The 26,973-nt window shown below is 45.4% G+C and overlaps 1 protein-coding gene across 2 annotated transcripts; it reads left to right on the forward strand.

Annotated features, from left to right (window-relative positions):
- Window positions 1-1,641: 1,641 nt before the first annotated feature.
- KIF23 (kinesin family member 23) lies at window positions 1,642-26,824 on the forward strand (the record flags this gene model as incomplete). 2 transcript variants are annotated; one of them, XM_083871178.1, is made up of 24 exons in its annotated part: window positions 1,642-1,688; window positions 1,996-2,056; window positions 5,257-5,391; window positions 7,067-7,172; window positions 8,839-8,975; window positions 9,968-10,077; window positions 11,218-11,388; window positions 12,982-13,023; window positions 14,560-14,672; window positions 15,990-16,111; window positions 17,283-17,385; window positions 17,681-17,760; window positions 17,854-17,973; window positions 18,435-18,594; window positions 19,378-19,545; window positions 19,801-19,958; window positions 20,426-20,599; window positions 21,337-21,516; window positions 21,913-22,200; window positions 23,137-23,373; window positions 24,120-24,202; window positions 25,035-25,128; window positions 25,355-25,425; window positions 26,196-26,824. In XM_083871178.1, the coding sequence occupies exons 1-24, from the start codon at window positions 1,678-1,680 to the stop codon at window positions 26,209-26,211; spliced, it is 2,940 nt and encodes a 979-aa protein (XP_083727304.1). In that variant the 5' UTR covers window positions 1,642-1,677. The 2 variants fall into 2 exon arrangements, with proteins under 2 accessions (XP_083727304.1, XP_083727305.1); XM_083871179.1 differs by lacking the exons at window positions 21,913-22,200; window positions 26,196-26,824 and having other exon boundaries at window positions 1,643-1,688; window positions 25,355-25,429.
- Between the last annotated feature and the right edge of the window lie 149 nt (window positions 26,825-26,973).

The raw sequence follows: 26,973 nt of genomic DNA on the forward strand, positions 1-26,973 counted from the left end.
AGGTCATTCAACTTTTGAACTGAAATCCTCCAGTGCTGGGAATTTTGGGAAAACTGCATTTTCCAGGTGGGATGGAATGCCAGAATTCCATGGGATTCTCTGGCTGATCCCATGGAAAGGGTGATGCTGGACCTTGGAATGGCATCATCCAATAAAGAGGATTTTATTCCATTTTTTTACCAAAAATCTCTGGATTTTCCTCAATTCCCTTCCCGGGAGGGATGAAAATTCCATGTCCAGGTATTCCAAGGAAATAAACTGGGATATTTATTTGTGGAATGTTGATCCATGGTAAATCCCAAACAAATCCAGGAATTTTAGGGATCAAATTCCAGCAAACCTCCCTCATCCTTCCTAAACCTCGTGGATTTGGAAAAGCTGGAAAAGAGCAGGAATTTCAGGAATTTCAGGCTCTTCCAGGTCATTTTATCCCTTTTTTAAAAAAAAAATCCTTGAAGTATGTTGTGGAAACATTCAGGAATTTGGACTAAAAATGGGAATTCCCTGGAATTTAAAAGGAATTGAATCCCTCAGCCCAATTCCCCGTTGGAATCCATTCCCTTGGCAGGAAATTTGCTTTTCCCTGGGCTGGTTCTGCCGGATTTTTTCCCACATGTCCCAACACCAGATTTCCATGGTTATTTTCCATCACGGATCATTTCCCACAGGTTGGGGATTAACTTGTTTCCATCAGGTCGGGAATTAATTCATTTTCCACATGTTGGGAATTAATTCCGACAGGTTGGGAATTAACTTTTTTTCCATCAGGTTGGGAATTCGCTCATTTCCATCAGGTTGGGAATTAATTCCAACAGGTTGGGAATTAACTCATTTCCATCAGGTTGGGAATTAATTCCAACAGGTTGGGAATTAACTCATTTCCATCGGGTTGGGAATTAACTCGTTTTCCACATGTTGGGAATTAAATCCAAGAGGTTGGGAATTAAAATATTTTCCATCAAGTTGGGAATGAATTCCAACAGGTTGGGAATTTACTAATTTCCATTGGGTTGGGAATTAACTCATTTTCCACATGTTGGGAATGAATTCCAACAGGTTGGGAATTAAAATAATTTCCATCAAGTCCAGGAATGAATTCCAACAGGTTGGGAATTAAATTTTTTTCCATCAGGTTGGGAATTAATTTTTTTTTCCATCAGGTTGGGAATTAATTCCAACAGGTTGGGAGTCCACTCGTTTCCATCAGGTTGGGAATGAATTAATTTTCCACTGGTTGGGGATTAATTCCAGTGCGTTGGGATTTAATTCATTTTCCACAGGTTGGGTATTCACTCATTTCCATTGGGTTGAGAATTAACTGAGTGACTGACTCACCTCCAGACAGGCACACAGGGAAGCCCTGGATGTTTGAATTATCTGCATTCCACCTATTTCCCTGAAATATTGGAATTAGGGCGATAAAAAAATAGGAAAAAAGTGGGATCGGCCGGCGGCGGGATTCGAACCCGCGGCCTCACCTCCAACTCCACCACCGCCACCACCAGGGGAAGCCCCGCCCCTCCGTCATCTCCATGGTAACGCCGTGCGCGGCGACGTCACCGCGGCGGCGCGCTCTGATTGGCCGGATTTGAATCGCGGCGGGCGCGCGGTCGGTGCCGGCCCCCAGCGCGCGACCCCGCCGGGCCCTGTCGCGACAGCGGCGCCTCCTCCCGCGACATGAAGGCGGCGTGAGTGGCCCTGAGAGCCCTTAGCGGCGGGAAATGGGGGGCGGCCTGGGGCTGGGGGGATACCCGGTGTGGGGGGGATAGCTCCGGGCGGGGCCGCCCTTCATGGCTGCCTGGGGGTCGCTTCTCGGTTCTCCCCGCTCCTCCCTCATTCCCTGGGCTGTCTCCCCTCAAACCCTGGTTCTTCCGTTCCTCCCCCCGTTTCCTCGGTTGTTTCCCCTCTAACCCCGGTTCAGTTCCCGTTCTCTCGGTTGTTTTCCCTGTGTCCCGTTCCCGTCCCGGCCCCCTGACGTCTCTCTCCCCCCAGTAGGGCCAGGACGCCGCGGAGGCCCCGGAAAGGCACCAACCCCGCGCTGAAGGACCCGGTGGGGGTGAGTTCCCCCCTCTCCCAACTCCCGGGTTTATTCCCCGGGATCATCCCAAAATCCCCTCCTTTCCCCCTCTCCCAATTCCCGGGTTTATTCCCGGGTGTATCCCTGTTTCCCTCAGTCCAGTTTATTCCCAGATTCTCGGCTTTATTCCCAGATTTATTCCCTGTTTATCCCTGTTTCCGGTTTATCCCTGTTTTCATCATTCCACGTGCACTGCTGTGTTTATTCCCAGATTTATTCCCGGTTTATCCCTGTTTCCCTCATCCCAGCTGTACTGCCGGCTTTATCTCCAGATTTATACCCAGGATCATTCCCTGTTTCCCCCGTTCCAGGATCATTCCCCAGATTATTCTGGGATTTATTCCCGGGTTTATTCCCAGGTTCATTCCCTGTTTCCCCCTCCGCAGGTGGACTGCTGGGTTCATTCCCTGGTTCATTCTCAGGATTATTCCCGGTTTATCCCTGTTTTCCTCCCTCATTCCTGGGTTCATTCCCACATTTATTCCCAGATTTTTTCCCGGTTTATCCCTGTTTTCCCCCCTGGGTGTACTACCGTGTTCATTCCCAATTTATCCCTCTTTTCCCATCCCAGGTGTACTGCCAGGTTCATTCCCAGGATCATTCCCTGTTTCTCCCTCTCCCCAGGTGTACTGCCATGTTCATTCCCATGTTTATTCCCAGGATTTATTCCCTGTTTCCCTCATTCCCAGGCTCATTCCCTGTTTTCCCCCTGCTCTTCCCAGGTGTACTGCCGGGTTCATTCCAGGATCATTCCCATGTTTATTCCCAGGCTCATTCCCTGTTTCCCCCCTTTCTCCAGGTGTACTGCCGTGTTCATTCCCATGTTTATTCCCAGATTCATTCCCAGTTTTCCCCCCAGTCCCAGGTGTACTGCCGTGCTCATTCCCATGTTTATTCCCGGTTTATTTTCCCCTCTCTCCCCAGGTGTACTGCCAGGTTCATTCCAGGATCATTCCCATGTTTATTCCCGGATTCATTCCCTGTTTTTCCCCCCCAATCCCAGGTGTACTGCCGAGTTCATTCCCATGTTCATTCCCTGTTTATCCCTGTTTTCCCCTCAATCCCAGGTGTACTGCTGGGTATATTCCAGGATCATTCCCATGTTTATTCCCGGGTTCATTCCCGGTTTATTTCCCCCCCTCATCCCAGGTGTACTGCCGGGTTCATTCCAGGATCATTCCCATGTTTATTCCAGGATTCATTCCCAGTTTTCCCCCCTCTCCCAGGTGTACTGCCATGTTCATTCCAGGATCATTCCCATGTTTATTCCCATGTTTATTCCCGGATTCATTCCCTGTTTCCCCCCCTTTCTCCAGGTGTACTGCCGTGTTCATTCCCGTGTATATTCCCAGATTCATTCCCAGTTTATCCCCGTTTTCCCCCCTCTCCCAGGTGTACTGCCGTGTTCATTCCTGGATCATTCCCAGGATTTATTCCCTGTTTATCTCTGTTTTTCCCCCAATCCCAAGTGTACTGCCATGTTCACTCCCAGGCTCATTCCCTGTTTTCCTCCCTCTCCCAGGTGTACTGCTGTGTTCATTCCAGGATCATTCCCACGTTTATTCCCAGGCTCATTCCCTGTTTTCCCCCCAATCCCAGGTGTACTGCCGTGCTCATTCCCATGTTCATTCCCGGTTTATTTTCCCCTCTCCCAGGTGTACTGCCATGTTCATTCCCGGTTTATTCCTGGTTTATTTTCCCCCTATCCCAGGTGTCCAGCCGTGCTCATTCCCATGTTTATTCCCAGGTGTCCAGCCGTGTTCATTCTCATGTTCATTCCCGGTTTATTTTCCCCTATCCCAGGTGTACTGCCATGTTCATTCCCGGTTTATTTTCCCCTCTCCCAGGTGTACTGCCGTGTTCATTCCTCTGTTCATTCCCATGTTTATTCCCGGATTCATTCCCAGTTTTCCCCTCAATCCCAGGTGTACTGCGGTGTTCATTCCCATGTTTATTCCCAGGATTATTCCCAGGATTATTCCCAGTTTATCCCTGTTTTTCCCCTCTCTCCCCAGGTGTACTGCCAGGTTCATTCCCATGTTTATTCCCGTGTTCATTCCCATGTTCATTCCCAGTTTATTTTTCCCTCTCCCAGGTATACTGCCGTGTTCATTCCCATGTTTATTCCTGTGTTCATTCCCGTGTTCATTCCCGTGCTCATTCCCGTGTTCATTCCCGTGTTCATTCCCATGTTCATTCCCATGTTCATTCCCGTGTTCATTCCCATGTTCATTCCCGTGTTCATTCCCGTGTTCATTCCCGTGTTCATTCCCGTGTTCATTCCCGTGTTCATTCCCGTGTTCATTCCCGTGTTCATTCCCATGTTTATTCCTGTGTTCATTCCCGTGTTCATTCCCGTGCTCATTCCCGTGTTCATTCCCGTGTTCATTCCCATGTTCATTCCCATGTTCATTCCCGTGTTCATTCCCATGTTCATTCCCGTGTTCATTCCCGTGCTCATTCCCATGTTCATTCCCGTGTTCATTCCCGTGTTCATTCCCGTGTTCATTCCCGTGCTCATTCCCGTGTTCATTCCCATGTTCATTCCCGTGCTCATTCCCATGTTCATTCCCGTGTTCATTCCCGTGTTCATTCCCATGTTCATTCCCGTGTTCATTCCCGTGCTCATTCCCATGTTCATTCCCGTGTTCATTCCCGTGTTCATTCCCGTGTTCATTCCCGTGCTCATTCCCGTGTTCATTCCCGTGTTCATTCCCATGTTCATTCCCGTGTTCATTCCCGTGCTCATTCCCGTGCTCATTCCCATGTTCATTCCCATGTTCATTCCCGTGTTCATTCCCGTGTTCATTCCCGTGTTCATTCCCGTGCTCATTCCCATGTTCATTCCCGTGTTCATTCCCATGTTCATTCCCGTGTTCATTCCCGTGCTCATTCCCATGTTCATTCCCATGTTCATTCCCGTGCTCATTCCCGTGTTCATTCCCGTGTTCATTCCCGTGTTCATTCCCGTGCTCATTCCCGTGTTCATTCCCGTGTTCATTCCCGTGTTCATTCCCATGTTCATTCCCGTGTTCATTCCCGTGTTCATTCCCGTGTTCATTCCCATGTTTATTCCTGTGTTCATTCCCATGTTTATTCCCAGGTGTACTGCCGTGTTCATTCCCGTGTTCATTCCCATGCTCATTCCCGTGCTCATTCCCATGTTTGTTTATCCGCAGGTGTACTGCCGCGTGCGGCCGCTGTGCGGCGCGGATCAGGAGAGCTGTATCGAGGTCATCAACCACAGCACGGTGCAGCTGCACCCGCCCGAGGGGTTCCGCCTGCCCCGCGGCTCCAACGGCGAGTACCGCGAGGTAACCCCCGTTCCCGGCCGGAATTCCCGCCTGGAATTCTCCTGGAGCCCTGCCCCGGCCCCGGGACCTGCCCCAGCCCTGGGGGTGCGAGGTGTTCCCTGCCCTCGGGAAATGGGATTGTCCTTAAGGTCCCTTCCTGCCCGAATTCCATCCAGTTCTTGAGTTTTCCCGTTAATTCCATCCTTATCTTGAGTTTTCCCATGAATTTAGGAATTCTGTTAATTCCATCCATCTCAGAGTTATCCCCGTGATTTTAGGAATTACGTTAATTCCTTCCAGCTCTGAGTTTTCACAAGAATTTAGGAATTCCATTAATTCCATCCCATTCCAGGTTTTCCCATGAATTTAGGAATTACGTTAATTCCTTCCAGCTCTGAGTTTTCACAAGAATTTAGGAATTCCATTAATTCCATCCCATTCCAGGTTTTCCCATGAATTTAGGAATTCCATTAATTCCATCCAGCTCAGAGTTTTCCCATGAATTTAGGAATTCTGTTAATTCCATCCAGCTCTGAGCTTCCCCAGGAATTTAGGAATTCCATTAATTTCATCCAGCTCAGAGTTATCCCTGTGATTTTAGGAATTACATTAATTCCTTCCAGCTCTGAGTTTTCACAAGAATTTAGAAATTCCATTAATTCCATCCCGATCCAGGTTTTCCCATGAATTCAGGAATTCTGTTAATTCCATCCAGCTCTGAGTTTCCCCAGGAATTTACGAATTCCATGAGTTCCATCCAGCTCAGAGTTATCCCTGTGATTTTAGGAATTACATTAATTCCTTCCAGCTCTGAGTTTTCCCATGAATTTAGGAATTCCATTAATTCCATCCTGATCCAAGCTTTCCCATGAATTCCATTCTGATCCAAGTTTTCCCATGAATTTAGGAATTCCATGAATTCCATCCTGCTCCGAGTCATCCTGTGAATCTAGAAATTCAAAATTCATTCAAATTCATTAAAATAATTAATTTTTAAATAGTAAGACCAGCTTAGAATTAATGACTATTAAAATTAATTTCAAAATTCATTTAAACCCATTAAAAAAATTAAAACCATCTCAAAACTTAGTTACTGAAATTCATTTCAAAATTCATTTAAACTCATTAAAATAACTTATTAAAAAAAGTAAAACCAGCTTGAAATTTAGGACTACTAAAATTTATTTCAAAATTCATTAAAAATAACTCATTAAAAAAATAAAACCGGCTTGAAATTTGGGTACTAAAATTTATTTAAAAATTCATTCGTGTTCATTAAAGTAATTCATTAAAAAATTAAAACCAGCTTGAAATTTAGGTAGGTACTACTAAAATTCATTTCAAAATTCATTTAAATAATTCACTGAAAAAAGTAAAACCAGCTTGAAATTTAGGACTACTAAAATTTATTTCAAAATTCATTTAAAATAACTCATTAAAAGAATTAAACCAGCTTGAAATTTAGGACTGAAAAACCGAGGCTGGCCTGGGAAAAAAAAAAAAAAATCCAAAATAACTAAAATTCCCTGAGGGAACAGCTCTGCTTTGGCCACGGTGGATATTCCTGGGCTGGGTGTTCTGGAAGGAAATTCCGGGTTTTCTGGAAGGAAATTCCATCTTTTCTCTGCGCGTTGGGAATTCTGTGCTCTGTGGGATCTTTCTGGAATTCCAGGGTTGTTTTCCCCTCTCTTGGCAGACCCAATATTCCTTCAAGGAGGTTTTTGGCACGTTGGTGGTGCAGAAGGAGCTGTTTGACGTGGTGGCCAAGCCTCTGGTGGAGGATCTGATCCGGGGCAAGAACGGTGAGCAGGGCTCGTGTTCCCATCCCCATTCCCGGGATTTCACCCCTTCCTGAGGTTTGCTTGGAATTGTGGCTCAGCTCCTCATGCAGCAACCTCGGGAATTCCTTCTGGAGCAGGATTCTTGGGATGGTTTTGGGTGGGAATGGATGATCCCAGGGTTTGTTTGGAATTGTGGTTCAGCTCCTCACACAACTCCTGGAAGTTCTTTCTGGAATCAGAATCTTGGGATGGTTTGGGTGGGAATGGATGATCCCAAGGTTTGTTTGTGGTTCAGTTCCTCACACAACACCCTCAGAAATTCCTTCTGGAACAGGAATTCTGGGATGGATTATCTATTGGGAATGGATGATCCAGGGCTCCCAAGGTTTGTTTGAGGTTTGTTTGGAATTGTGGCTCAGCTCTTCACACAACACTCCTGGAAGTTCTTTCTGGGATGGTTTGGGTGGGAATGGATGATCCTAAAGTTTTTTTGGAATTGTGGCTCAGCTCCTCACGCAGCAACCTCGGGAATTCCTTCTGGAGCAGGATTCTTGGGATGGTTTGGGTGGGAATGGATGATCCCAGGGTTTGTTTGGAATTGTGGCTCAGTTGGTCACACAATATCCTTGGAAATTCCTTCTGGAACAGGAATCCTGGGATGGTTTAGGGTGGGAATAGATGGTCCCAAGGTTTGCTTGGAATTGTGGTTCAATTGCTCACACAACACCCTCAGAAATTCCTTCTGGAATAGGAATTCTGGATGGATGATCCATTGGGAATGGATGGTCCCAAGGTTTGTTTGAGGTTTGTTTGGAATTGTGGCTCGGGTCGTCACACAACACCCCTGGATGTTCTTTCTGGGATGGTTTGGGTGGGAATGGATGATCCTAAAGTTTGTTTGGAATTGTGGCTCAGCTCTTCACACAACACCCTCAGAAATTCCTTCTGGAATAGGAATTCTGGGATGGTTTTGGTGGAAATGGATGATCCAGTGCCATGGAAGTGTAGCTGGAGCAGCCTGGCTCAGCAGGAGGTGTCCCTGCCTTTGGCAATGGGATTGGCTTTAAAGTCCCTTCCCACCCAAACTGTTCTGGAATTCCATGGATTATCCATCCCAATCCTTCTCTCCCGAGTTCTCCCGTGCTCTGTGGGAGTTGCAAATGACAAAATCAGAATTTGGGGCTTTTAGCAAAGCACATTTTCACCAAAAAATGGCAAAAAAAAGCATCACTTCCTAAACCATAAAACCATCCCATTCCACGGGCAGGGAAACCTTCCCTTATCCCAGGGTGCTCCAAGCCCCATCCAGCCTGGAATATTCCAGGGATGACCCAGCCTGTGCCAGGGCTGATTTGGAGAGGGTGAAGGATATTCCAAGCTGTGACCATCAGCTGTTCCAACAGGTGATTTCAACATAGAAGAAGCCTTTTTTTCCCGCCTGGAATCAGTGAAAAAACACTGGGTTTTTTCCATATTTCCGTGTCATTCCATATGAATAAATTAACACCAGACTAATTAATGAATCAAATAACGCTCAGGTGTTGGAATTGGGCTGAAATTCCTGCTTTTTTTCCCCTCAGGTTTTTTATCAACCAGAGCTGCCAGCGCTGTTGATTGTATAGAACATTTGAGGTGGTTTTTTTTCCCCTCAATCCTGTTAATTTTTCCCTTTTCCCTGCATTCCCAGGTCTCCTGTTCACCTATGGAGTGACGGGCAGTGGGAAGACTCACACCATGACAGGATCTCCTGGGGATGGGGGGCTCCTGCCCCGCTGCCTGGCCATGATCTTCAACAGCATCGGCCCCTTCCAGGCCAAGAGATTCGTGAGTGCCTCCCCAAATCCCTGGATTTCTGCTCCAAACCTGCCCCTGGAGGGCTTGGAAGAGGAAAAACCCAACACCAGGGTCTTCGTTCCAAAAGGGTTTGAATTTCTGGGAACGCCTTGAAACTATTCAGTGCTTATTCCCCAACTCATCCTAGGAAAAATCTGTTAAAAACACATGGGAAGGAATCCAGGCAGGAATATTTTAGTGCTGATGTTCCCTTCCTTCAATACTGATGGTCCAGCCACTGGTGTTCCCTTCCTCGTTAGGATGGGTGATTAATAAGTAAATATTTAATTAAATTAGGCAGTTGTATCCCACTGAAATTCCCAGTCTATTCCTGCTGTTCTGACAGGTGATTTCAACATGGAGGAAGCCATTCCATGGCTTTTTTTTCCCTGGAAACTGTGAAAAACAGGGTTTTTTTTTCCATGTTATTCCGTGTTATTCCGTGTTATTCCGTGTTATTCCGTATTATTCCATATTATTCCATATTATTCCATATTATTCCATATTATTCCATATTATATTATTCCATATTATTCCATATTATTCCATGTTTCCAGATATTTCCATTCCATAAATTATTCCATATTCCCATATATTATTCCATATCTCCATATATTATTCCATATTTTCACATTATTCCACTTGCTATCGGTAATTCCCATAAAACCAAAAAATTAATTGCCTCCTGATGAAATTAGGGATCTTTTCCCCAAGGTGTGCACTTGTTAATTCCATTCAGCTCCAAGTTTTCCCAGGAATTTTGGAATTCCATTAATGAAATACACTGAAACAATCCTGGGATTTTCACCCTTGAGAGCTTTTATAAAACATTTATTTTTGCAAATTCTTTCTGTCAGATCTGGCTGGGTCGAGTGCCAGTGAGGGGTATTAATAAATTAATACCAGATTAATTAATCAAATAATGCTTTGTTGGCCAGCAGCTGGATGTTGGAATGGGCTAAAATTCCTATTTTTTCCCTCAGGTTTTCAAGCTGGATGACAAGAACGGAGTGGAGGTGCAGAGTGAGGTGGAGGCTCTGCTGGAACGCCAGAGGAGAGAGGCCCTGCCCACCCCAAAAACTCCAGCTGGGAAGTGAGTTTGGGCTCTGGGAATTCATCCCCTAGAAATGGGATTTGATTTCTCTCAGGCTCTTCCCTTGAAGAAATGAAGGGAAAAAATTGGGGGGAAAATTGGCAAATATTTAATTAATTAGGTGATTGTGTCTCACTGAAATTCCTAATTTATTGCTGGTGTTCTAACAGGAGATTTCAGCTTGGAGGAAGCTGTTCCATAGCTTTGTTTTTCCTGAGTTTTGGGCCTTTTCCCTCAGAATTTTCTGGGTTTTTTTTTTTCCTCTCAGAATTTTTGACTTTTTCCCCCTCAGAACTTTGGGCCTTTTCCCCCTCAGAATTTCCTCAGTTAGATCATGGAATTCCAACCATGGAATTCCCTCAGTTGGATCATGGAATTTCCACCATGGAATTCTCTCAGTTGAATCTCATGGAATTCCCTTGGTTGGATCATGGAATTCCAACCATGGAATTTGCTCAGTTGGATCATGGAATTTCCACTATGAGATTTCCTCAGTTGGATCATGGGATTTCCACCATGGAATTCCCTCAGTTGGATCATGGAATTCCAACCATGGAATTCCTTCAGCTGGATCATGGAATTCCCTCAGTTGGATCATGGAATTTCCACCATGGAGTTCCCTCAGTTGGCTCATGGAATTCTGCCAGTTGGGTCATGGAATTCCAACCATGGAATTCCTTCAGCTGGATCATGGAATTCCCTCAGTTGGATCATGGAATTCCCACCACGGAATTCCCTCAGCTGGATCATGGAATTCCAACCATGGAATTCCCTCAGTTGAATCCCATGGGATTTCCTCACTTGGATCATGGAAGTTCCTCCGTTGGATCATTGAATTCCAACCACTGGAATTCCCTCACTTGGACCATGGAATTCCAACTGCAACCATGGAATAACCTCAGTTGGATCATGGAATTCCCTCAGTGGGACCATTGAATTCCCACCATGGAATTCCCTCAGTCGGATCCTGGAATTCCATCTCCTGGCCCTGCCCAGAACCTCCCTCCAAAGAACCCGAATTTTGCCGGATGTCGCCCCTTTCCCCACTCCTCCCTGCAGCCCTGCACTGATTTTCCCCAGCACCTTCCATCTCCCCAGGAATCCCATCCCAATCCCATATTTTTTCCCCCCTCTCTCCAGGAGGCAGCTGGACCCCGAGTTCGCCGACATGATCGACGTGCAGGACCAGGCCCGGGCCGAGGAGGTGGACGAGGACAACGTCTACGGCGTCTTCGTGTCCTACATCGAGATCTACAACAACTACATCTACGACCTGCTGGAGGAGGCTCCCTTCGACTCCATCAAACCCAAGTGAGTCTGGAATTCCAGAGTTTTTTTTCCCCATCCCAGGATTGGGAATTGATTGGAAGAATGACAACAATGTCTCTGTGTCCCAACCTGACATTCACCGCTCTGCTTTGAGCCCATCAAACCCCCTGTCGTGGTTTGAAAGCAAAACAAGTGAGAGGCTCCAAGTCAGAAATACAATTTAATAAGAAGAAAGGTAAAAAGGTAAAAATAAAATAAAATCAATGCAATAACACAAAGGAGCACTGGCAGAGTCAGAACACACCCTGAGCAGGGTGGGGGGAGCAGTCCAGGTGAGGGGCTCTTCCTGAAGCAGTGATCCCACAGAAAGGTCTGGGAGCTCTGCTCCTCTGGGAATCCAGTGGCTCAGGGCTGCTTGTCCTGTCCCAAATCCCAGATTCTCTCCAGGTGGGAATGCTTGGCTCCTCCCCCTGGGCATTGGGAGCATCTCCCAATGGGATGAGGAGTCGTGCAGTGGCTCCTTGATGGCCCATTAAACAGAGAGAGCTCCTGGAGGGAGTTCCCTGTGAGTCCTGGGCAAGGCATTGATGGGCCATGAGCAGAAGAGCCCAAAGGAGGGGCCTGGGAAAACACTGCCCCACCTGGTTCCAACAGCTCATGGAGATATATAATAATATAAATATATATATATATATATTATATGTATATATATATATAAAATATATATTTTATATATATAATATATATATATAATAAATACTTTGTGCACATCCTACACCACAACCCAGGACACCCTCCCAGCTGGGAGTTTGGGAATTCCCATATTCCCAACCCTTGGGAGGATTTTTAGAAAATCTTCACTTTTTTTTTTTTTTTTTTTTTTTTTTTTTTTTTTTTTTTTTTGGTTCTCACTTTGGTTCAGAATTTCCAGGAATTGCTGTTAAAAGCACAAAGAAAGGAGTCCAGTCAGGAATGTTTCATGGTCATTCCCTTTCCTCGTTAGGCTGGGTGATTAATCAGCAAATATTTAATTAATTATGTGGTTGTGTCCTACTGAAATTCCCAATTTATTGTAACAGGTGATTTCAGCTTGGAACAAGCCATTCCATGGCTTTTTTTTTTCCTCCCTGGAAAACTGAAAAACACTGGTTTGGTGCTCCATATTTCCATATTATTCCACTTGATATCACTAATTCCCATAAAACCAAGAATTAGGGATATTTTTTAGGGATTTTTTTTTTCCCCAAAATGTGCACTTGTGATGTCTAAAATCAGAAGGAAAAAAAAAAAATCTGCAAATTCCTTTTGGAATCCAAATTGAAATTGAAATTCCAGCTCCATTCAAGGAGCCCCTCAGTCCTGTGTTAATTAAGGAGAGGTTGATTAATTAACAAAGACTAACGAGGGCAAAGCAAACTAGGAGTTTGAATTCCAGAAGAGTTTGAATTTTTGGAAATGCTTTTAAACCCTTTTTTAAAGCGGTTTAGTACTTATTCCCAAAACCCATCCTAATTAAAAAAAAAAAAAAAAAATTAAAAAATCTGGGATTATTTCTCCCTCTGGAAGTTGCAATGTGAGAAAACTCGAGGCAAAAAAATCAAATATTTAATTTTTTTTTCCCCGTTTTTTTGGTAGGTGGAACAGTTGCAACACTCCTGTGAGAAATGGAGACTTTGTGTATGTGTCCAATGTCTTATTCTCATTTTTCCAGCGTTGTTTTCCCTCTAGAAACAGAAAATTCCCTGCTTTTCCTTGCTTTCCTAGGAAATCTAGGATGCTCTCCTCGCTTCTGTGTGCTTGTAGAAAAGCAATAGCTGCCACCAAAGCCATTAATTGCAATTAAAAGCTGCTAATTAGAGCAGTAGCTGGAGTGTCACTAATCCTGGCTGTGTGTCCACGTCCTGTGTTCCCTATTTCGGATTTTATATGGATAATTCACCTTTTCCTCTCAGTATTTTTGACCTTTTCCCTTCGGAATTTTGACCATTTTTTCCCTCAGAATTTTGATGGTTTTCCCTCAGCATTTTTTGCATTTTTCCCTCAGAATTTTTGGCTTTTTCCCCTCTGAATTTTGACCTTTTTCCCCTCAGAATTTTGACCATTTTCCCCTCGGAATTTTGACCTTTTTTTTCCTCAGAATTTTGATGATTTTCCCTCAGCATTTTTGGCATTTTTGCCTCAGCATTTTTGATCTTTTTCCCCTTGGAATTTTTTGCCTTTTCCTCTCTGAATTTTGACCATTTTTCCCCTCTGAGTTTTGACCATTTTCCCCTCAGAATTTTGGAGGATTTTCCCTCTGAATTTTTGACCTTTTCCATCTGAATTTTGACCATTTTTCCCTCAGAATTTTGGGTGATTTTCCCCTTGGAATTTTTGACCTTCTCCCCTTAGAATTTTGACCTTTTCCCCCTTAGATTTTTGACTTTTCCTCTCAGAATTCTGGACGATTTTCCCTCAGCATTTTTGACCCTTTCCTCTCAGATTTTTTTTGGCTTTTCCCCTCAGAATTTTGACCATTTTCCCCTCAGAATTTTGACCATTTTCCCCTCAGAATTTTGACCCTTTTCCTCTCAGAATTTTTGGCTTTTTCCCCCTCAGCATTTTGACCATTTCCCCTCGTAATTTTGAATTTTCCCCTCGGATTTTTGACCTTTTCCCTCTGAATTTTAACCATTTTCCCCTCAGAATTTTTACCTTTTTTCCCTCAGCATTTTTGACCATTTTTCCCTCAGAATTTTAACCCTTTTCCTCTCAGAATTTTGACCCTTTTCCTCTCAGAATTTTTGGCCTTTTCCCCCTCAGCATTTTTGACCATTTTCCCCTCAGAATTTTGACCTTTTCCCTCTGAATTTTAACCATTTTTCCCCCTGAATTTTGACCATTTTCCCCTCAGAATTTTGACCGTTTTCCCTCAGAATTTTGACCTTTTTTTCCCTCAGCATTTTTGACCATTTTCCCCTCAAAATCTTGACCATTTTTCCATCAGCATTTTTGGCCTTTTTGCCCACAGCATTTGACCATTTTGACCATTTCCCCTCGAAATCTTGACCTTTTCCCCCTGAATTTTAACCATTTCCCCTCAAACTTCTGACATTTTCCCTCCAAATTTTTTTTTACCTTTTTCTCCCTGACTTTCACCCTCCACAAAAACCTGCAGAGACAACTCCACCGGAATAGAATTTTATTTCTTTTCCCCTTTTTCTATCCCCAAAGACCTCCCCAATCCAAAATCCTTCGGGAAGACCAAAACCACAACATGTACGTGACGGGCTGCACCGAGGTGGAGGTCAAATCCACAGAGGAAGCTTTCGAAGTCTTTTGGAGAGGTAAAAAAAAAAATAAAAAATAAAAAATAATCTTGGAATTCTGGGCTGATCCCACATCCCATCACCTTTAAACAGCAAAAAAAAAAAAAAAAAAAAAAAAAAAAAATTCCGCTGGATCCTCCAGTTTAGGGCATTACCTATTCCCAACCCTTCCATCTCAGAGTTATTTATCCCTGTGATTTTAGGAATTAAATTAATTCCCATCCAGCTCAGAGTTTTCCCAGGAATTTAGGAATTCCGTGAATTCCATTCCCTCTCTTGAGTTTTCTCACAGATTTAGGAATTCCATTTAATTTTATCTTGCTCAGAGTTTTCCCCGTGAATTTAGGGAGTTCGTGAATTCCATCCCTCTCTGAGTTTTCCCTTGAATTTAGGAATTCCATGAATTTAAGGAATTTCATTAATTCCATCCAGCTCCAGGTTTTCCCATGAATTTAGGAATTCCATTAGTTCCATCCTGATCCAAGTTTTCCCATGAATTCCATCCCTCTCTTGAGTTTTCTCACAAATTTAGGAATTCCATTTGATTTTATCTTGCGCCGAGTTTTCCCCATGAATTTAGGGAGTTCGTGAATTCCATCCCTCTCTGAGTTTTCCCTTGAATTTAGGAAATTCATTAATTAATTAATGAATTCCCTTGAATTCATTAATTCCCTTGAATTTAGGAATTTCATTAATTCCATCCAGCTCCAGGTTTTCCCATGAATTTAGGAATTCCATTAGTTCCATCCTGATCCAAGTTTTCCCATGAATTCCATCCCTCTCTTGAGTTTTCCCATGAATTTAGGAATTCCTTTAGTTCCATCCCTCTCAGAGTCTTCCTGTGAATCTACGAATTCAAAATTCATTCAAACTCATAAAAATAATTAACTTTAAAATAGCAAAACCAGCTTAGAATTAACGACTAATTAAAATCAATTTCAAAATTCATTTAAATAACCCATTAAAACAACTTATTAAAAAAAATTAAAAACCAGCTTGAAAACTTAGATGCTACTAAAATTCATTTCAAAATTAATTTAAAATAATTAATTTAAAAAAATTAAAACCAGCTTGAAATTTAGTTACTACTAAAATTTATTTCAAAATTCATTTAAATAATTCATTAAAAAAAATTAAAACCAGCTTGAAATTTAGGTACTGCTAAAATTTATTTCAAAACTCATTTAAATAATCCATTAAAAAAAAATTAAAACCAGCTTGAAATTTAGGACTGTAAAAAAAATTTCACAGCTGCGAAATCCTGATGCTGGTGGGAATTTTGGGAAAGCAGCAGGAATTTTTTGGGGAATTTTGGGGATGTGTGTGTGTGAGCAGGGCAGAAGAAACGTCGCATCGCCAACACGCAGCTGAACCGCGAATCCAGCCGCTCCCACTCCGTGTTCATCATCAAACTGGCACAGGCTCCTCTGGATGCCGACGGGGACAACGTGCTGCAGGTCAGTTTTGGGGTTATTCCAGGAGGATTTGGTGGAATTTCGTTCGGGAGCAGCTCTCGTGGCTCGAGTTTGGAGGCGGCAGAATTAAAGTTTGGTGTTAAAACTGAGGGTGAAGCTGCTGTTTCCTTGGGTTTTCACCTTTTCTTCCTTTGGGGTTGGAAAATTCCTTGGGTTTTAACCTTTTGCTTTGTTGGGATTTGAAAATTCCTTGGATTTTTACCTTTTCCTTTGGTTTTCACCTTTTCCTTTGTTGGGATTGGAAAATTTTCTTTGGTTTTCATCTTTTCCTTTGTTGAGATTTGAAAATTCCTTGAGTTTTCATCTTTTCTTGTGTTGGGATTGGAAAATTCCTTGGGTTTTTGCCTTTTTTTTTTGGGATTGGAAAATTCCTTGGGTTTTTGCCTTTTTTTTTTGGGATTGGAAAATTCCTTGGGTTTTTGCCTTTTCCTTTGTTGAGATTTGAAAATTCCTTGGGTTTTTACCTTTTCCTTTGTTGGGATTCAAAAATTCCTTTGGTTTTCACCTTCTCCTTTGTTGGGATTGGAAATTTCCTTGGGTTTTTACCTTTTCTTTTGTTGGGATTGGAAAAATTCCTTGGATTTTTGCCTTGTACTTTGTTGGGATTGGAAAATTCCTTGGATTTTCACCTTTTCCTTTGTTGGGATTCTAAATTTTCTTTGGTTTTCATCTTTTCTTGTGTTGGGATTTGAAAATTCCTTGAGTTTTTGCCTTTTTTTTGGGGGATTGGAAAATTCCTTGGGTTTTCACCTTTTCCTTTGTTGGGATTTGAAAATTCCTTGGGTTTTCACTTCTACCTTTGTTGGGCTTGGAAAATTCCTTGGGTTTTCACTTTTTCCTTTGTTGAGAATCATAAATTCCTTCAATTTTTGCCTTTTCCTTTGTTGGGATGGAAAGTTCCTTGGGTTTTCACCTTTTCCTTTGCTGGGATTCAAAAACTTTGGGAATTTAAAGAATCCAACATCTTTCAATCCCCGTGGCCCAAGGCAGGAGGGATCCACCAAACTTCCCCCCCAAAAAAAACCTGGGCTGTGCCAACCCCTGTGAGCTTATAACCAAAACATTCTTTGGAAAGTGGGTTTTTGGGCTGAGGTATCCCCAAAATTCCTTCAGAGGGAATATGGAGAGATCCAGAATTCCTTCTGTGTCCCAGGAAAAGGAGCAGATCACCCTGAGCCAGCTGTCCCTGGTGGATCTGGCGGGAAGCGAGAGAACCAACAGGACCAAAGCCGAGGGGAACAGGCTGAGGGAAGCAGGTAGGAGCACCCCCCTAATTAACCCTGCTAATTAAACTCCTGCTGATCCTGTCTGCTGGGGAAGAATCCCAGGAATTCTCAAGGCACCTCTCTTAGGATCAGTTAGGATTCAGTGACCTCAATTTCCCATTTGGAAACCACAAGTTGGAAGCGACGCTTCTGCCTCTTCAGTTAATTAGAGCAATTATTAACGAATATCGTTAATTAGGCAGTTTATTCTTCTGAATAGTTTGGGAAAATGATCCAAGCACTGCTCATGGAGGTTTTTTTTTTAACTTGTGTTTGCTTTTTTTAGGGAATATCAACCAGTCACTGATGACGTTGAGGACGTGCATCGAGGTTCTGCGGGAAAACCAATTGTACGGGACAAACAAGGTGGGCAGCAGCTCTCCCCTCATTATCCTTGGATTTAATCACCTCAAATAGAAGGAAAACTCATTGGGATTTTCCCTGGACTTTTATCCCCAGATGGTTCCATACCGAGATTCCAAACTGACTCATCTCTTCAAGAACTATTTCGACGGAGAAGGGAAAGTTCGGATGATCGTCTGTGTGAATCCCAAGGCTGAGGACTACGAGGAAAGCCTGGTAAATTCCCTTTTTTTCCACTCCCTCCTGCTCTTCTTTTCCTGCTTTCTCCTGGATTCCTGTACTCCAAGAGATGTTAGGAGTTATAATTGTTGTTTGAGCTCTTCAGTTATAATTTTGTGGGATAAATCTGCTCTCCAACTCTGATTTTTCCTGTTCAAATCGCAAGTTGCTTTGGAAAGTGGGAAAGGTTTTCCTTCCTCACACAATTCCATGGAGCCACATTTAGGTGTTTCATCCCTCCTATTCCAAGAATTCCAGCTGTCTCTGCCCAAGCTTTTGTGGCTTCTTGTTGTTGGAGGAATTTCCTGGAAGATCCCAATCCGCGGCCGGGCAACTCCTCGCGATTCCATCCGGACAATTCCTCCTTTCCCACTTTCAGTGACTCAAATCCACTTCCAATCCCAAATCCAAGTTCTCCTGATTTTTTTTTTTTTTTTTTTTTTCCTTTTTCCTTGCAGCAAGTGATGCGTTTTGCAGAGATGACGCAGGAGGTGGAGGTGGCCAGGCCCGTGGACAGGCCCCTGTGCGGGCTGACCCCGGGGCGGCGCCTGCGGAACCAGGCCTTCCGAGAGGAGCTCTCCCGAAAACTGGAGCTCAGGGGTGGCCCCGTGGGAGCAGGTGAGGGCTGGAAAAAAGGGAATTCTGCTCTGGGAATGTTCACCTGGAAAAGGGGAGCGTTCAGGGGAAATTTTGAGCCTCTTGGAGTGACCTAAAGAGGCTCCAGGGGGATTGGGATGAGGGATGGAGGGATGGGATATAGGGAATTGCTTCCCACTGGGAAAGGGAAGGGTTAGGTGGGAATATTGGGAAGGAATTTCTGGCTGAGAGGGTGGGGTGGAATTCCCAGAGGAGCTGTGGCTGCTCCTGGATCCCTGGAATTCCCAGAGGAGCTGTGGCTGCCCCTGGATCCTTGGAACTGCCCAACTCCAGGTTGGAATGTGGGACAGTGAGAGGTGTCCCTGCCCATGGAACGAGATCACTTCAAGGTCTTTTCCATCCCAAACCATTCCACGATTCCAGCAGAGTTTTCTGTTAGGAATTAATTAAAGGCTGGGAATTAAATTTTAAACCAATTCCACTGAGCCTTAACTGTGCCAGAGGAACCTCAGTGCCCTGGGAAATGCTGCTCTTCCCTCTTTGTGGAGGTTTCCAGGGAATTCCATGGGATTGGGATGAATCCATGGTCCCAATATTTCAGCTCCTGGCAGGAAATCATGCCAAGGAAATTGTGGGATGTTCCTGGATGCTCAGGACCTGCTTTTAGTAAATCAAGGATGTCACATTTAATCCATCACCTCTTTGGGAACACTCCCATCAATCATTCCCAGTTTTCCAGGATCCTGCCCCTCATCCATTGGGATTTTCCCACCCTGCTGAGGGTTTTTTTTTTCCATCCTGCAGGACCAGAGGAACAATCTCCTGCTGAGCAGTTTTTCCAGAGCCTCCCTCCCCTTCCTTCCTGCGAGCTCTTGGACATCAACGACGACCAAACCCTCCCAAAACTCATCGAGGCCTTGGAGCAGCGCCACAAAATGAGGCAGATGCTGGCAGAGGAATTTGCCAAAAACGGTAGGAATTTGCCCCAGATTGGACCATCAGGGCAAAACTCAGATTTGATGCCTTTATTATTCCTCAAAAGATCCTCCTCACCCCAAATTTTCTTGGTTAAATTGATGGTTTCAACCTTTTATTTTTTTTTTTTTTTTCCCTGAGGAATTTTAGGCTTTAAATTGGTTGGGAAAAAAAAAAGCTTTGGATGTTCTGGAGATAAGAGAGGAGAAGATTAAAGATAAAATAGAAAATATCTGAATTCTTCTCTTCCAGTTCTTGCCTTCAAAGGAATGCTGCAAGAATTTGACTCCAGTGTCGCATCCAAGGAAAATTATTTCCAAGGAAAACTGGCTGAGAAGGAGAAAACCATAACGGGGCAGAGGACGGAGCTGGAACGGTTGGAAAAGAAGATTAAAACCTTGGAGTACAAGGTCAGTCGGGTCATTTTGGAGCAGAAATCCCTTTTTTTAATTAATGGATCTTTTGGCAAATTCCTTCCCAGGAATAAATATTTGGGAATATTTATTTATATTTATATATGAATATATATATATATATATAAAAATATTGTAAATATATATATATATATGAATATATATAAAATATAAAATATTTATAAATATATACATATATTTATATATATTTATATCTATTTATTTATATTTATTTATATTAATATATATTTATATATTTATATGAATATTTATATTCAGGAATAAATATTTGGGAGGAATTTTTTGGGGGCTTTTTTTACGAGTCAAGGCTTTTAAAACACCAAAAACGAGCGATTTAGAATTGAAAATTGAGATACACCGGGGGGGAAAACAAGCAAGAATTCCTGGATTTAGATGATTTAGAGGGTCTTGTAGCCACCCAAATCCTCCCTGTGTTCCCACAGATCGAGATTTTGGAGAAAACAACCACGATTTACGAGGAGGACAAGAGGAACCTGCAGCAGGAGCTGGAGAGCAAGAGCCAGAAGCTGCAGAGGCAGGCGTCAGACAAGAAGAGGCTGGAGGCCAGGCTGCAGGGAATGGTGGCTGAGACATCCCTCAAGTGGGAGAAGGAGTGTGTGAGTGCAGGGATACAAGAGGGGAAAGTGGGATAAAGTTGTCTGGGGTTTGGGGATTTGGGGTGTTTCTTGGTCTGGTTGGTGTTGGTGGGGATTGAGGGTTGGAAATTCCTGTTTTGGAGGTTTGTGGGCGGCTCTGCTGGGGGAGGGAAAAGGAAAGAAAGGAAGGGAAAATGGAAAGGAAAATGGAAGGGAAAATGGAAAGGAAAAGGAAAATGGAAGGGAAAGAGGGAAAGGGAAGGGAGAGGAAGATAGAAGGGATAATAGAAAGGAAAGGAAAATGGAGATGAAAGGAAAATGGAGATGAAAGGAATTGAGGGAAGGGACGGGAAAGGAAAATGGAAATGAAAGGGAAGGAATTGCGGGAAAGGAAAGGAATTGAGGGAAGAGAAGTGAAGGAATTGAGGGAAGGAAAGGGAAGGGAAAGGAACTGAAGGGAAAGGAACAGCTGGGGGGATTTGGGCTCTGCTCCCAGGGAACAGGGACAGGAGGAGAGGGAACAGCCCCAGGCTGTGGCAGGGCAGGCTCAGCTGGGATACTGGGAAAATTCCCTCATGGAAAAGGTTGTAAACACTGGAACTGCCCATGGAGGTTTGGAACCCCCATCCCTGGGGGTATCCAAGGAACACCTGGACTGGTGGCGTTCCAGGCTGGGTTCAATCCCAGCTTGGACTGGCTGATCCTGGAGGCTTTTCCAGCCTCAGCAATTCCACCTTTTCCTCTGCCTTTCCCTGCAGGAGAGGCGGGTGGCAGCCAAGCAGCTGGAGATGCAGAACAAGCTGTGGGTGAAGGATGAGAAGCTGAAGCAGCTCAAGGCCATCGTCACCGAGCCCAGGACCGAGAAACCAGAGAGACCTTCCCGGGAAAGGGAGAGGGAAAAGCCCCTCCCCAGATCCGTGTCTCCTTCCCCAGCCCCTGTGAGTCATCCCCAAACCTGCTGCAAGGAGGGAAAGGTGTTTTTAGGGATGGAGAGCAGGGATTTTAATCATCTGTAGCCCCCAAGCACAGAGTTGGAGCAGCTTGCTTTGAGTTCCGTGTCTGCTGTTTGTTCATCATCCATTCTCCCATGTCCTGATATCCATGGGAGTGGGAAATCCCTGGATCTGTCTGTCCCTGTGTCTCTCTGATGTTTCCCTTCTCTCCAGAGCTGTGGTGACCCCATTGAAGTTGGGGACAGAGTTGAAGCACCTTGTCTTGTCTCTGTCCATTGTTTATCCATTCTCCCACCTCCTAGGAACTGGAAATCCCTGGATTTTTCTTTCTTTGCTTGCTTGGAGTCTCCCGTGTCTCACTGCTCTCTCCCTTCTCCCCAGAGCTGTGGTGACCCCGCTGAGCCTGGGGACAGCCGGGTGGCCCCGCGGGTGCACAGGCGCTCCAACTCCTGCAGCAGCATCTCTGTGGCCTCCTGTGTGCTGGAGTGGGAGCAGAGAGGCCCTTCCTACGAGCCAGCCAGCATTCCCAAACCCAGGATTAAAGCGGGAGCGGAGCCGGGCTCGGCCTGGCCCAGCCCCTCCAGGAGGAGAGGGATGTGCTGGAGCCGAGGGCCGGAGGCGCCCGGGGATAGAGAGGAGCTAGAGCAGGAAGAGGATCCGTGCTGCAGGGTTAGTCCTGGCCTAGTGGGGCTGAGCCCGGCTTTAAGGTTAAGGTTCTCTGACCTTGAGCCTGCCTAACGTAGATTAGAGCTGTCCCTAACACGTCCTGCTGGTCCCAGACTGAGCCTGGCTGCTCTCGCCGCCCTCTTGGTGTCTGGAGCTTCCTTGGAAGTTGAGAATTCCCGCTTTTAGGGAGCTCCGAGGTGGCCACACTCTGTTCTAGCTGTGGGCGTCCTCATGTTTTTCCCTCGTGTTTTCCTTCCCTTTTCCCTGGTGTTTCCCTTTTCCCTGGTGTTTCCCTTTTCCCTGGTGTTTCCCTTTTCCTGGTGCTTCCCTTTTTCTTTCCCAGTGCCCATTCCCTGTTTCCGTTCCCAGAGTGCTCCAGTGGCCCCTCTCTGCCCTTGGCATTCCCGCAGCGCGGACAGGGAGTGCTGGGTGGATCCCAGTGCCCATTCCCAGTTTTCCTGTCATTCCCGGTGTCCATTCCATATTCCCATTCCATATTCCCATTCTCAGTTCTCCTGTCATTCCCAGACCCCTCCAGTGCCCCCTCTCCGCCCCTGGCATTCCCTCAGTGCCGGTGGGGAGTGTGGGGTGGATCACTGGCCTCCATCCCAGTGCCCATTCCCAGTGCCCATTTGCAATGCCCATTCCTAGTTCTGTCATTCCCATTCCCAGTGCTCATTCCCAGTTCTCCTGTCATTCCCAGACCGCTCCTGTGGCCCCCTCCGCCTATGGCGTTCCCGCAGTGCCAGTGGGGAGCGGTGGGTGGATCCCCAATGCCCATTCCCTGTTCTCCTGTCATTCCCTGCTCTCATTCCCAGTTTTCCTGTCATTCCCAGACTGCTCCGGTGGCCCCTCTCCGCCCTCGGCGTTCCCGCAGCGCCGGGGGGGAGCTCTGGGTGGATCCCCAATACCCATTCCCAGTTTTCCTGTCATTCCCAGACCGCTCCGGTGGCCCCTCTCCGCCCTCGGCGTTCCCGCAGCGCCGGGGCGGAGCGGTGGGTGGATCACCGGCCCCATTCCCACGTGCCCACGGAGACGGTGCTGCAGCCCCGCGTGCCCCGCGGCGCCATCACTGTGGGCGCCCCCAGCGAGCGCGCCCTGGCCCGCTGCGACCGCTACCTGCTGACACACCAGGAGCTGGCCTCCGACGGCGAGATACAGACCAAGCTCATCAAGGTGACCCCCGGAATCCTGGGAAGCTTGGGAATGTTGGGAATGTGGCGTTGGAAACGCTGAAATGTAGTTAAAGTTACCCAAGGAGTACCTGGATGTCACACTCAGTGCTCCAGGCTGGGGGCAAAATTGAGATCTAGGGGAAGGTTGAGATCCAGACCAAGCTCATCAAAGTGACCCCCAGAATACTGGGAACCTTGGGAATGTGGTGTTGGAATCGCTGAAATTTCATTAAAATAACCCAAGGAGTTCCTGGATGTGGGTGGAGACAAGATTGAGATTCAGAATTCCAGGCTGGGGACAGCAAGGTTGAGATCCAGGCCAAGCTCATCAAGGTGATCTTGGGAATCCTGGGAATGTTGGGAATGTTGCGTTTGAATCGCCGAAATTTAGTTTGGAGTTTTCACTGTTGGGTTCCATGATTTGTGAGATCCCATGGTTTGTGGAATCCTATGATTTGTGGGATTCCATGGTCCACGAATCCCATTGTTTGTCAAATTCCATGGTTTGTGGAATCCCATGATTTATGGGATATCCATGATTTATGTGGATCTCATGGTTTGTGGATCACCAAGATTTTTGGGATCTCATGATCCACGGATCCCAAAATTTATTCATTTTCCAGTGGCAAAAGGCAACAATCCATTGGCAGTGAAGTGGGAGGAGCTGATTTGGGCTGGAATTCTGGGATGAATCCCAGTATTGTTCCCATCCCAATCCCACTTTTCCTTGTCCTTTTCCCATTCCAGGGGGACGTTTTCAAGACCAGGGGGGGTGGCCAGGCCGTGCAGTTCACGGACATCGAGACCCTCAAGCAGGAATCTCCCACCGGGTGAGTCCAGCTTCCGGAATCCTGGAATTCCCAATATTCCAGTCCTGGAACCTTTCATTTGAGCTCCTGGAATTCCCAAAATTCCAATTGTGGAACCTTTCATTTGAGCTTCTGAAATTCCCAAAATTCTAATTGTGGAACCTTTCATATGAGCTTCTGGAATCCTGGAATTCCCAAGGTTCCAATGATGGAACCTTTCATTTGAACTTCCAGAATTCCCAAAATTCCAATTGTGAAACCTTTCATTTGAGCTTCTGGAATTCTGAAACTCCCAAAGTTCCAGTTCTGGAACCTTTCATTTGAGCTTCCAGAATTCCCAAAATTCCAGTGATGGAACCTTTCATTTGAGATTCTGGATATCTGAAATTCCCAAGGTTCCAATGATGGAACATTTAATTTGAGCTTCCAGAATTCCCAAAATTCTAGTTATGGAACCTTTAATTTGAGATTCTGGAATTCTCAATTCCTGAATCCTGGAAATACCAAAATTCTGATGATGGCACCTTTAATTTGAGCTTGTGGAATCCTGGAATTCCCAAAATTCCAATTGTGAAACCTTTAATTGGAGCTTCTGGAATCCTGGAATTCCCAAGGTTCCAACATTGGAACCTTTGAGCTTCTGGAATTCTGGAATTCCTGGTGCTCGTGTGTAACCTCCTCCAGGCCGGATCATCCAATGGAAAAACCCAACCTGAAACCCCATAAACTCGGAGAAATTTACGGCCGCCAGATCCAAGATTTATTTAAGGAAGAACGAAGAGTTTTTCCCAGTGTTGGAATGTGGCAGATTCCACAAGGAATTTATGCCGTAATTCCCAAATTCCCGTTGCAGGCGGAAGCGCCGCTCGTCCCCTCCCGACCCCGATCCCGATCCCGACCCCGCCGGGGATGGCGCGGACTCGGAATGGACGGACGTGGAGACCAGGGTGAGCCGGGAATATCCTCCTGGATCCTGGAATTCTGGGATGGGGGAAGGCTGGGGAGGGGATTTCAGCTCATCCCGACCCTTCCACGGGCAATTCCCGCTATCCCAGCCCAGCCTTGGGCATTCCAGGGGGATCTGAACCCCTCCAGATGGGGATTTGGGAATTTTGGGAATGGTGGGAATAGTGGGAATGGTGGGATCCTGACTTTTGGTGTGTTCCCTCCCAGTGTTCCGTGGCCGTGGAGATGAGGGCGGGATCGGCGCTGGGACCGGGATTCCAGCACCACGCCCAGCCCAAGTGAGTTCCCCTGGAATTCTTTCCTTCCAAAATTCAGGAATGTTTTTTCCCCGCTGCCTCCACAACTTTGCTGCCCTTCCCACTTTGGGTTTGAATTCCCAGTTGGAATATCAGGAATGGCAGCAGGATTTCCCTGGATTCCCTCTCCTGGTCACGTTATCCATTGGGAAATTCCAATTTCTCAGGACTTGGAAATTCTGGTTTCTTGGGACTCCAATTCCCTGTGGGAAGAGGGAATTGCTATGGAATTCCTGCTGAAATTCCAGCTAATTATGGATAATAATTATGGGATCACTAAGGAGCTGTGGAGAATTCTCTCTTCCCATATTTATTAATGAGGCATCCCTGGGAATTCCAGCTCCGTGCCCAGCCCAAGGAATTCTTTCCTGACAACTTCCAAACTTCGGGAATGTTTCCCCTCTGCCCTTCCCACATCAGGTTTGCATTCCCAGCTGGAATATCAGGAATGGCAGCAGGATTTCCCTGGATTCCCTCTCTTGCTCACGTTATCCATTGGGAAATTCCAATTCCCCATGGGTAGAAGAAATTGAGGAATTGGAATCCAACTTTATTTGCTGCTCCTGCTGCCTAAAAATCCAAGGAAAACACCCGAGTTTTTTGGAGTTTCCTTGGATTAAAAGTTAGATTTATTTTTTAGGAAGTGTGTGGGATTTGGGGTTTGCAAAAACCTGGGAATGGGGAGGGTTGTCCTCTCCCAAAATTCCTCTGGATGAATCCTGAAAGTTCTCTGTGCCTTTTTCCCTTTGCAGGCGCAGGAAACCCTGAATTTTTTCCTGCTGGAATCCTGGATTTTTTTTTCCCAGCCTGAGGAATTCTCTGCTGCCACTGCTCCTCAGGAACTGCTTCGTGCTCGTTCCCAGAAGTTTTTTAGGGAAGCTGGGAAAACAATTCCATGGTCGATCCCAAAGAAGTTCTGGATGGATCTGGATAGATTTAGGGAAATCCTAAAGGGATCCCTCTGGAATTCCACACAAAGCTGGATCCTCACAGACAGAACCACCAGGCTTTTCCCCTGGGAAATTTTTTTTTTTCCAGCTTGTTTTTCCCGGTTTTTTTTTAGTCTCAAATCCATCTTTTTTCCGGTCATTCCCTCTCTTTTGGGGGGGACCCAACCGCTGCTATTCCGAGCTGCAGTCCAGCACTTTAAGGGTGTTTTTTGGCCATTCCCAATTTTACCCAGAACCAGGAAAAACCTTGGGAATTTTGGCTTTATGAATTGGGAATATTTAATGTGTTCACTGAGCTGTCAGAACGTTCCAGAGTCAGTCACATCCTCCACACAAAAAAAAATCCTGGAATAAGTGGGAATTCACATCCCCACCTGCTCCGGGGTGTGAGGGGACAATGGAATGTTTTTTCCATGTGGGAATTGGAGGGGGGGAAAAACAGGGATTTCCTCACGGGTCGGGTGGGAATTTTGTCTTTCCGTGTGTCCCTGCAAAAGTGTTCAATAAATCCTTTTATTCCAAACCTGTCTTTCTGTTTTTCTGGGAATTCCAAAGGGGGGAGCAGCTTCAGAGGTTTTTT

The sequence above is a fragment of the Zosterops lateralis genome (genome assembly GCF_965231275.1).
Source record: "Zosterops lateralis genome assembly, chromosome: 13".
Taxonomy (NCBI): domain Eukaryota; kingdom Metazoa; phylum Chordata; class Aves; order Passeriformes; family Zosteropidae; genus Zosterops; species Zosterops lateralis.